We start from the raw sequence: 12,412 nt of genomic DNA on the forward strand, positions 1-12,412 counted from the left end.
CACGAGGCAGTACTCACACTATTCATTACATAAGCAGAAGTGAGCTACAGGTACAAGGATAGTACTTCAACTAATACATTGGTAGTTGTAAAGAGTAAAGAGTACTGTATGTATAAGTATGTATAAACCGCGATCCACAATGTAAAGCTTTCTCAGTAACTCTTGCAAACAAATATAAACGTATAGTCAGTTACACATTAATGAAATGAAAAAATTAAAAAAAATAATTATAGTACCTACGGCAACAGTACATCAAACATTTAATGTAAATTATGAGCAATGGTATAAATCTACATTGCAGCTTCGCCGCTCTCTATCTCTAAATGAACAATCCAATGAATTACACTACCAGAGGTCGGCGCTATGGAGCGACTACATCGGCGTGTTGAGTGCACAATACAACAATCTTGCATCTGATGAAATAACGTTTCAGAGAGAAATGCTAATAAAAACAAGACTTACAAATTGAAAACAAAAGACGCATTTAGCAAAATATGTGAATAAGGAAGTCTCGAGGGAAATTTGCTACGTCTAGGCAAAATTTGGTAGACTCTCGGAGTAGCTAATCCGACAGCTCAGGGTGCAGAAGAGGAAAAAGGAAGAGTAAAGACGTCAGAATAGGCGTATGTAGAGTATTCAATACATTGGGTATTTCGGGTCCAACAACGAAGGGAACCGCGCAGTCTACAATATACTTTAATGTGTTCTTCATACAGTCTTACATAGAAAATGACTGACTAATTTTAATATAGGTACTTTTTAAATACTTATCTTACTATAGTTGGAGAGATGCTTGTTTTGTGAGGAATGTAGAGGCAGGAAATAATTCTCATTCTTATGGACATGTCAGTAGCTAGCTATGAAGGAAAAGAACGTAACTTCAGGTGTATTTGAAGCCAATAAATTGAGGCCTGTAGGGTAAATGCATTTGAAAAGAAAATAGCTAGTGCCTTTCAAGTCTGAATCTAATGGTATTCCAGAACTAATGTCCAGTCCATATGCTTTAAATGAGACATAATCAGAAGACCATGGCCTTTAAAAGATTATAGGTCTCAGACAGATTATAAGTTTAATGGAATAGATGACGCAAGTGAATTTGTTCGTCACAATAAAACTCATACACTAAAGACGAATTGCTACAGTACACAGAGACGCTAATCGCATCGTATTAAGATAAGACACAACGTTCAGGAACTTCACGAATAGTTAATATTGAGCATAATGAAATCTTTTTAATACTTTCGCTTTTGACCTCTGAGTTTAAGTACTGTTTCCTGTTTATATGGAGTTTGTTCTTTGTAGCTATTAATTCCTTCGTTTCTTTTCCTTACACTACCAACCACAACGTGGCTAATTTCTCGTGAAGTCACACTCTGAAATAGATATACGGGGTAATAACCTCTCCTCTGGTCTGAAGGTTTTTGTTGTAGGTGGCCATGACGTCGAGAACAACGCCAGTACTGCTGTTACTTATGGTGCTGGCATCTCCAGCGCTGGGTCAGCTACTAGGAATTGGGTCCTGCCCCAGCGTCACTGCGATGGCCAACATCGACACGACTTCTGTGAGTATACATAACTCCGCTAGCTATGATGGCTATTCGTTGGTACCTCAACCCACCTGACTTAATCCACTTCACAAAAGAGACACCTGAAATGCATTACGCTTCAAACAAGAAGCTGTAGTTATGAAATCTTCACGGGTTATCAGCCGAGTGGCGTCGTCTTCTAGTCGCAACGTTTCAATGGATTTCGTATCTATCATCTTCAGGCGAAGTCTTCTTCAGGGGTTATCAGCCGAGTGGCGTCGTCTTCTAGTCGCAACGTTTCAATGGATTGCGTATCCATCATCTTCAGGAGTGGCGTCGTCTTCTAGTCGCAACGTTTCAATAGATTGCGTATCCATCATCTTCAGGCGAAGTCTCCGCCTGAAGATGATGGATACTCAATCCATTGAAACGTAGCGACTGCAAGACGACGCCACTCGGCTGATAACCCCTGAAGATTTCATAGCTGAAATAGGCCAAGAAAGCCTGCAATCGTAAGAAACTGTATTTTATATCATATCCACCCATCATCCTCCTTTTTAGTACGCCACACTACATAATTTAAAAATATGTTACAACAATGGGAACTCCATTAGAGATACCTGCTGTGTTGGAGCTGTTTATGTACGCATGAAGAATGAAATATTTCGATGCAATACATGACTGAAGCTTCTTGGCATGTGATACAGCTCTGAGAACTGGATTAAATATACCTGTGATGGCAGTGTTCATGTAACCAGAGTGAATGCAGTATTTCGACGCAGTAATGATTGAAACTTCTTGCCATATTAAAATTATTTACCGCACCGAGTCTCGGTCCTGGAATGTGCTTTCGCACACAACGCTCTTACAGACTTTTTTCAGCTTACCATGTTTATAATTAGCATTTTTTAAAATTATAGATTAAAACATTTGTCTAAAACCAACACAGAGCACACGTTTGTGTCACGCTGGTTGTTCGTAGCGTTTTTGTAGTGAAGAAGGTTTTTCTTGTGCTTTCTGACAATGCGTGACACTATTTTCGAGTAATGGAGTGCGAAGAGATTTTGCTTCCGAAGTGAATACAGTGCGACGGTGACTTTTGCAAAACTTCGGCAGACGTACGGAGACAAGGACGCTGGTGTCGCCGTGGTTTAGGACATTAGCAGAAGGAAGATGAACCTCGTAGTGGAAGTACTTGGATTACAATAACTCATGCAGATGACGACAGGTTCCGGGATCTTATATGAACAGATCATTAGTTGATTTGAGTCACACCACCGTTCATCAGATATTGATCAATGAATTGAGATGAAAAAATTCTGCTCTAAACTGCTTCCGAGAAACCTCCAGCACGACAAATAGGACACGAGGAGTGACAGGTGCGTTGACGTTTTGGAATCGATTCAAGATGTTCCCGATTTTCTGGTACGTGACATTATCGGTGACAGGGTTTGAGTGTTTGAGTACGATCCGGAGATCATAGGTCAACTGAATGCTGATATGTTATTTTGATAGCTAGGGAATTGTTCATAAATAGTCTGTGCCTCAAGGCAAAGAGGTTAAGAAACTCTTTTACCGAGAAGTTCTTGAAAGACTGCACAAAAAGGATCGTGCCTGTAAGACCAAAAATGAAATCCAATAGGATGCTGCTTCAGGACAATCGTCTTACACAACAGTTTCAGTAAACCAGTTTTTGCCCAGAAAGAACATTTTACGGCTTCTCAGCCTCCTAATTCTCTCGCCTTAGGTCCCTGTGACTTTTTTATCTTTACGAGATTGCAAAACACTCGTAAAGGGACGTTGCTTTCGGGACATGGACAACATTCAAATGGCAGCAACCGATCAGCTGAGAGTTATTCCACTATCCAGCTTCGGCACTGCTATGAGGAGTGGGAAAACCGTCTCCAGCATTGTGTAGCTTCCCAAGGCAAGTAATTTAAAAGGGGATACGTTTAAATCGCAGTGTTACTGGGATAATCTTATTCTTTTATTTACACCAGTAAAGTGCCTTTGATGATGTTTCAGTTTCATGGATTAGCTTGGTTATAGTGTATTCCTTATTTTTTTTAGAACACCAGCCAATACGTCCCTCAATTCTTGACAGATCAGCGGGGATGTGGTTGACACCGCCATGTTTTGATTCCGATTCACTGAACCGTGGAGAGCAGGCATTTTCTAAGATTCCACAATCTAATTTATTCCTTAGCCACGGGAAAACAATCTGCCTTTACATAGCCTTTTGGAATGAGTTATTTGGTTTTCCGTCGTCGGCAGGTGCCGTGTGGAAACATCTGTAAGTATTAAGATCATTCAAAATTTTAATGTACAGGCTAGAATATGTGTCTAATAAAGATAAATATTGCTTCTGCGCAATAATAGTTTTAATGCTCAAAAGGGGAACGTGGCTTTCGAACCCAACTTTTATATTACAATATCGTAAAAGGAAATTGACATTCTTATACCCACGAAACAAACCATTAAATCAGCTCTAGTGTCATCTACCTCATTTATACACATAGCATAAAACCTCAATGCAAATTATGCGCCTCTTAACACATTCAGCTGTATGTCAACAGACCAAGGCACTGAGCTACCCAGGCACGCTTCAGGGAGCCCCCAGATAGCTGTACTAGCGTCAGTAGTGCTGTCTTCCTTCCATAGTTTACACAAGTTCTCCTGGGCACCTTGCTTGACTAGCTCTTCTGGAAGCACATTCTCTCAAGAGAGCTAGTGCAGCAAGCTGTTTGGAGAACTTCTGACCAGTTTCAAAAGAAGAGAGCGTTACTTACGGGAGTACATCTTTGTGGGGGCGCTCTGAATCGGGCCTGGGTAGTTCAGTTGGTAAGAACATGGTTAGCGAAAGGCAAGGTCCGAGGTTCGAGTCCTAGTCCAGCATGGCATACAGTTTTCGTCTGCCACGAAGTTGCAAAACAGCACCAGCATATCAAAAGAGTACAAAATACAGTCACAATCACAGCCAGGATCTGTAATTATGCTTTGATTTGTTCTGTCTACGATACAAAGCATTGTTACCTTCTGCAGTACAATATGTTAATGCCACTGAGTAAATGTTCCTTAATAATAATAATAACTTATTATCCGGTAAAGCGATCATTAGACCTGTCCAGGCTGACGGCGCTGCCAGAGGGACAAACCAGTTTGCCACCCTACTCCAGGCTGCCCAGCGGAACGCGTCAGAGCTTTTAGTAGCGCACTGCAACATCCAGTCTTTACCTGCACACTACGAAGAACTTTTCAACCAACTAAACTACCACGTAATCCTCTTATCCGAAACGTGGTTAAAACCACACATATACTCTGCATCTATTCATCTCCCAGGGTACACACTTCTTAGGGCAGACAGATCAAACAAGCGAGGTGGCGGGGTAGGCGCGTATATACGAACAGATCTCAAAGCTAAAGTCTTATGTATGTCAAACCCCGCCGAAGAAAAAGAGGCTGAATTCATGTTCACTGAAATAAATATACAAAGTCGGAAGTTCTTGACTGGTGTCGTGTACAAGCCGCCAAAAATAAGCTCAATGAGTTCCTTTGAGTCGGAATTACATTCACTTCAGTGTCAGTACGAACATGTCATCGTAATGGGTGACCTGAACATAGACCTGCTAAGAGAGATTGTTTAGTTGCAATAGCATGAACATTCTTCCATCACAACCTACACACCATACGGCGCTCAGCCATACTCTTATAGACGTAATCGCAACGAAACAGACTAACAAAGTAAGATATGTTGGTCAAACTTCGCCCCCTGGCTTCTCAGCACATGATGTAATATTCCTGGCCTACTATGTGCAGCCCCAAGGATCAAATCGCGTTACATAACTTGTAGGAACATGAAACTTACTGACCTTGACGCTCTAACAGCCGATTGCTCAGAAATCTCATGGCATCAAATAATCAGAGAACCTACAATCGTTGGCAAAATTAATGAACTTGATGATAAACTGACTGCCCTCTATGACAAACACGCACCTGTACGCACAATCCGTGTAAGAAAACCTCCTGCTCCATGGCTCACAGCTGAATTACGTCAAATGATGCATAATAGGAATGCTGCCCACAGGCGCTTCAAGGCAAATCAGAAGCCCGAGCGTTTCGAAGAATATAGAAAGCTACTGCACAGCTGAAAGCAAGGGGAAACCACAACCGTAATTTTCCCCGACGAGATGAAGCGCTTCTGTTTGGTTAAATGATAATTGCTTCCTCCTGGGTAAAATATTCCGGAGGTCAATTAGTCCCCCATTCGGATATCTGAGAGGGGACTATTCAGGAGGACGTCGTTATCAGGAGAAAGTAAACTGGCGTTCTAGAGATCAAAGCGTGGAATGTCAGATCCCTTAACCGGGCAGGTAGGTTGGAAAGTTTGAAAAGGGAAATGGATAGGTTAAAGTTAGATTCAGTGGGAATTAGTGAAGTTCGGTGGCAGGAGGAACAATACCACACCTACCACAGTAGTACAAGTTTATATGCCAACTAGCTCTGCAGATGATGAAGAAATTGATGAAATGTATGATGAGATAAAAGAAATTATTCAGGTAGTGAAGGGAGACGAAAATGTAATAGTCATGGGTGACTGGAATTCGAGAGTAGGAAAAGGGAGAGAAGGAAACATAGTCAGTGAATATGGATTGGGGGAAAGAAATGAAAGAGGAAGCCGTCTGGTAGAATTTTGCACAGAGTATAACTTAAGCACAGCTAACCCTTGGTTCAAGAATCATAAAAGAAGGTTGTACACATGAAAATACTAGAAGGTATCAGATAGATTATATAATGGTAAGACAGAGATTTTGGAACCAGGTATAAATTGTAAGACATTTCCAGGGGCAGATGTGGACTCTGACCACAATCTATTGGTTATGAACTGTAGATTAAAACTGAAGAAACGGCTGAAAGGTGGGAATTTAAGGAGATGGGATCTGGACAAACTGATTAAACCAGAGGTTGTACAGAGTTTCACGGAGAGCACAAGGGAACAGTTGTAACATATAGGGGAAAAAAATACTGTAGAAGATGAATGGGTAGCTCTGAGGGACGAAGTAGTGAAGGCAGCAGAGGATCAAGTAGGTAAAAAGATGAGGGCTAGTAAAAAACCTTGGATAACAGAAGAAATATTGAATTTAATTGATGAAAGGAGAAAATATAAAAATGCAGTAAATGAAGCAGGCAAAAAGGAATACAAACGTCTCAAAAATGATATCGACAGGAAGTGCAAAATGGCTAAGCAGGGATGGCTAGAGGACAAATGTAAGGATGTAGAGGCTTATCTCACTAGGGGTAAGATAGGTACTGCCTACAGGAAAATTAAAGAGACCTTTGGAGAAAAGAGAACCACTTGTATGAATATCAAGAGCTCAGATGGAAACCCAGTTCTAAGCAATGAAGGGAAAACAGAAAGGTGGAAAGAGTACAAAGAGGGTCTATACAAGGGCAACGTACTTGAGGACAATATTCTGGAAATGGAAGAGAATGTAGATGAAGACGAAATGGGAGATACAATACTGCGGTAAGAGTTTGACAGAGCACTGAAAGACCTGAGACAACATTTCATTAGAACTACTGACGGCCTTGGGAGAGCCAGTTCTGACAAAACTCTACCATCTGGTGAGCAAGATGTATGAGACAGACTTCAAGAAGAATATAATAATTCCAATCCCAAAGAAAGCAGGTGTTGACAGATGTGAAAATTTCCGAACAATCAGTTTAATAAGCCACAGCTGCAAAATACTAACGCGAATTCTTCACAGACGAATGGAAAAACTAGTAGAAGCCGACCTTGGGGAAGATCAGTTTGGATTCCGTGGAAATAATGGAACACGTGAGGCAATAGTGACCTTACGACTTATCTGAGAAGAAAGATTAAGGAAAGGCAAACCTACGTTTCTAGCATTTGTAGACTTACAGAAAGCTTTTGACAATGTTGACTGGAATACTCTCTTTCAAATTCTAATGGTGGCAGGGGTAAAATACAGGGAGCGGAAGGCAATGTACAATTTGTACAGAAACCAGATGGCAGTTATAAGAGTCGAGGGACATGAGAGGGAAGCAGTGGTTGGGAAGGGAGTGAGACAGGGTTGTAGCCTCTCCCCGATGTTATTCAATCTGTATGTTGAGCAAGCAGTAAAGGAAACAAAAAAAAAATTCGGAATTGGTATTAAAATCCATAGAGAAGAAATAAAAACTTTGAAGTTCGCCGATGACATTGTAATTCCGTCAGAGACAGCAAAGGACTTGGAACAGCAGTTGAACGGAATGGACAGTGTCTTGAAAGGAGGATATAAGATGAACATCAACAAAAGCAAAACGAGGATAATGGAATGTAGTCGAATTAAGTCGGGTGATGCTGAGGGAATTAGATTAGGAAATGAGACACTTAAAGTAGTAAAGGAGTTTTGCTATTTGGGGAGCAAAATAACTAATGATGTTCGAAGTAGAGAGGATATAAAATGTAGACTGGCAATGGCAAGGAAAGCGTTTCTGAAGAAGAGAAATTTGTATAGATTTCAGTGTGATGAAGTCTTTTCTGAAAGTATTTGTATGGAGTGTAGCCTTGTATGGAAGTGAAACATGGACGATAAATAGTTTGGACAAGAAGAGAATAGAAGCTTTCGAAATATGGTGCTACAGAAGAATGCTGAAGATTGGGTGGGTAGATCACATAACTAATGAGGAGGTATTGAATAGACTTGGGGAGAAGATGAGTTTGTGGCACAACTTGACAAGAAGAAGGGACCGGTTGGTAGGACATGTTCTGAGGCATCAAGGGATCATAAATTTAGCATTGGAGGGCAGCGTGGAGGGTAAAAATCGTAGAGGGAGACGAAGAGATGAATACACTAAGCAGATTCAGAAGGATGTAGGTTGCAGTAAGTACTGGGAGATGAAGAAGCTTGTACAGGATAGAGTAGCATGGAGAGCTGCATCAAACCAGTCTCAGGACTGAAGACCACAACAACAACGGAATACAGTGAAACAATGCATTCGCAATGCGAAAATCAGGCACGCTCGCTGCCTTGTATGCAGCGATCTGACGCCCAAGGCTCTGTGGAAGAACCTACGTAGCTTGGGGGTCGGAAAGGCAAAATCTGAAACTGCTTTTCATGTGTCAACTAACGAATTAAATGAATTCTTCTCTGCACCTCTGAATACCCACACGGCCGATAATTACTGTCCACAAAAATCCCCTAACTGGATAACTAACAACGATACCTTCCATCTAAAACATGTAACAATAAATACGGCAAGAAAAGCAATAATGAGAATCTCTTCTGATGCGATAGGCAATGACGGTATCAGTATAACCATGATTAAGAATGTTGCCGATGTCTTAGTACCTGTCTTAACTTATATACTTAATTTTCCCTCGTGAACGGAATATACCACACTACATGGAAAAGAAGCATAATTCGACCCATCCCTAAGATCGAAAACCCGCAACTGCCCAATGATTACCGACCAATTATCATACTGCCTGCTGTTTCCAAAGCACTTTAATATATTGTTCATGATGAAATCACTGAACACCTGCATGAATTCAGTCTATATGACAAATTCTAATCCGGTTTCCGTAAAGAGCACAGCACAAACACTGCTCTAATTAAAGTATCTGATGACCTGAAATATGCCATCGACAGCCGAAAGGCAACAATATTGACGCTACTAGACTTCAGCAAAGCTTTTGACACTGTTAACTTTGACATATTTCTCAGAAAAATGCAACAGCTTAATTTCTCAGATAGTTCAATGAGATGGTTTGTAAGCTATTTAAAAGACAGACAGCAATGTGTTGTCTGCGTAAATGAAAAATCTTCCTGGAAACATGTATCCTCGGGCGTGAAACAAGGATCAGTCTTAGGACCACTTTTGTTTTCTTTGTTTGTCAACGATATTTCGTCTGTTCTGTCCTCCTGTTGCCGGCCGCGGTGGTCTAGCGGTTCTAGGCGCTCAGTCCGGAACCGCGTGACTGCTACGGTCGCAGGTTCGAATCCTGCCTCGGGCATGGATGTGTGTGATGTCCTTAGGTTAGTTAGGTTTAAGTAGTTCTAAGTTCTAGGGGACTGATGACCACAGATGTTAAGTCTCATAGTGCTCAGAGCCATTTGAACCAATTTTTTGTCCTCCTGTAAATATCATTTCTATGCCGACGACCTCCAGCTCTAACTAAGCGTCTGACCTGAAGATATAATCACTGCAATCGCTCAGATGAATAATGATCTGTCTTCAGTAGTGACATGGGCGAAAAACCTGGGGCTTAAACTAAATGCAAAAAAGACACAAGTAATCTTAATAGCCCATCAGAAATTAATAAGTTCAGATTTCCGCGAACGGCTGCTTCCTATTCTGCTCGACGGTATTCCAATACCAAATCAGAAAAGAGTTAAGAACCTGGGTGTAACTTTGGATGAGCATCTCACCTGGCGGAGAATACAGTCGCAGTGTGCCTCTATGCTCTCAAAAAGTTTCGGAACGTATTTCCACAGGACTTGAAACGCCAGCTCGTGCAAGCACTCGTTCTACCGAACCTCCACTATTGTGATGTAATTCAACAAGGCATGAGTAGTGAAAACAAAAGACGGCTAGAACTAACCATGAATGCCTGTGTGCGTTACACCTGCAACATTCGCCGATATGATCATGTTAGTGCCTCATACTCCCAGCTAGGGTGGCTGCGGCCGGACAAATTGCGTGACTACCACACTCTATGTCTACTTCACCGACTCCTCGTCGCGCAAGCACCCCAGTACCTTGCTTCAGAGATTAAATACCTTTCATGCCATCATAATTGTAACACGCGGTCACTCTCATTTGGTATCCTAACTGAGCCCACTCACAAAAAAAAACTTTTGTAAACTCCTTTCCAGTTGCCGCTGTCCGCCTCTGGAACAAACTGCCCCTTACCTTGCGCAAAATTCAATCCACGTCTGTTTTTAAGAAGAAGTTGAAGCATTTCCCGCTATCATCCTCATAATGTTTTCCACAAAACTAATGTACAAGGCCAATCCTCTCCTCTGTCAAATAGCAAAGCTGGTGTCCCCCATCTTGCTCCTTTCTCTTCTTTTCCTTTATATTTCCTTAATTATGTTTCGTCATGTCTCTATTCTTCTCCTCCCTTTACCATCAGTATCCCTCATACTCCCTGCTGTTAGCACTCCTATCTAAAATCTGTCTCTTTCATAATGTCTAATCATAACAGTACTTATCATCTACGAATATAAACTCTATATGTATGTATTTTTCCAAGTGTGCCTTTGTAATTGTTTATTTCACTTTTACTTGTAATAGATGTAGTTTAACATGCCTGCTAAAACATACGAATGTAAAATAAGTAGAATGCCTGGTTAGATGTAAGAGAGGGCCTGATGGCCCTAATCTTGCCAGGTTAACTACATAAATAAATAAATAAATGTTTGCGGTGGAGACACAGAAAGGGAAGGTGTCTCTCGGAATCGGAGCGCTGTCACATGACTATACAGTGCCCCAGTAAGCACTAACTGGCACTTTCATTTGGCAGTGCTTCTCACACACCATCACTGTGAGACGTATACACAGTATGTGTCAAAATAAACCACTGGCCGCTTTAATTCAGAATTTTTCATTTTTTGGTGAAAATCTAACGTAGTATTATTTTTTAAAAACTATTTCGTTTCTTTCGCACATTGTTCTGGAACCTTCTAAAACCGAACACCTTAGACGAAACAGTTTTTCTCGGAGTTACCATGCTAGCCTCGAAGCCTATTTCTGTCAGTCTGTGAAGCTATAACAGAACTGGCGTTTTTGTGTGTTGTCGCAGAAACAACCTATTTATCCATATAGTCAATGGGATATTTATTGTGTGCGTTTTGCTTCTGCTTTGGGACAGGTACCTGATTCCCACTCCAATCAACATTTTGTTCCTCCTGCAACAACTAACACACCATTCTCTCGCTGTACTCTAAAACTTAGTGACATTATCATCAAGTCTCAGTCTTATCATTTTAGCGACAGTTTTCCACATTTTCCCCGCGACTTGACGACTGCGCTACTTTCAAATGGAATATAACTGTACCTAGTCTCGAGATCATGACGCTTCCCACTACTGGGTCTACGGTTGGCATTGTCGACTAACGTTATAAATTCACAGACAGCAGTTTCTTTGACAGATCTGGCAGTGTTTCCAGTGATTTCTATAATTTACACCAGACACTTGGTTCCTCTGTTGACAGCTGCTGGGCACGTGGTACGAGTACAAGCGCTACTCGAATTCCTTCGAGCTGGGCAGCAAATGCGTCACTGCAAACTTTGAAACCGCCGCAGACAACAGCACCGTCGACATCACCGTCTCCCTGACCAACTTCTTGTAAGCATCTCCTGCTGCTCACCTATCTCGTAACATTATAAGCTCTGAACAAGACAAGGAGAGCGCTACAGAAAACTATGTACAAGCATTTCTAAGACACTGTCGACTAATATTATAGTCTAACAAAAAATAATACACTCACTATGTTCTCCGACTGTTTATTTAATCATGAACCGGTTCTCGTTTCCAGCATCGTAGGAGATTGTCAGATGACAACTGAAAATCGGAACCACCTATAAAATGATATGTGACTTATAGAGATATTAGTGATACAGGAAAACAGTGCTTAAAAAGAAAAGTATATCATTGTTTTATACTATTCAGGAAACACTTGCTGCTGAAGAGCCGAACAAAGAAACCCCTGTCAGTAATGGAATCTAAATTTTCATGGCTAAAACTTACTTTAACAGGAGAGAGAGAGATGAAATTGTCTTGGATAATTTAAAACATTACGCCAACATACTTTTGAATGAGATTGTTAAAGTAAGTTAAAGTTACGCAAATGTTAGATTACAATAGTAAAATCCACTTC

General features: G+C 41.1%; 1 protein-coding gene across 2 annotated transcripts in view; it reads left to right on the plus strand.

The window, feature by feature from the left end:
* Nucleotides 1–12,412, plus strand: part of LOC126161396 (apolipoprotein D-like) — a 39,772-nt gene that overhangs the window by 13,440 nt on the left and 13,920 nt on the right. The window contains exons 2-3 of one of the 2 annotated variants that reach the window (XM_049917178.1): nt 1,418–1,562; nt 11,747–11,880. In XM_049917178.1, the coding sequence (XP_049773135.1) occupies nt 1,437–1,562; nt 11,747–11,880 (260 nt within the window). In that variant the 5' untranslated portion in view covers nt 1,418–1,436. The remainder of the gene's footprint in view (nt 1–1,417; nt 1,563–11,746; nt 11,881–12,412) is intronic. The other variant, XM_049917185.1, reaches the window with a different exon arrangement.

This window comes from Schistocerca cancellata, chromosome 1 (assembly GCF_023864275.1).
Source record: "Schistocerca cancellata isolate TAMUIC-IGC-003103 chromosome 1, iqSchCanc2.1, whole genome shotgun sequence".
Taxonomy (NCBI): Eukaryota; Metazoa; Arthropoda; class Insecta; order Orthoptera; family Acrididae; genus Schistocerca; species Schistocerca cancellata.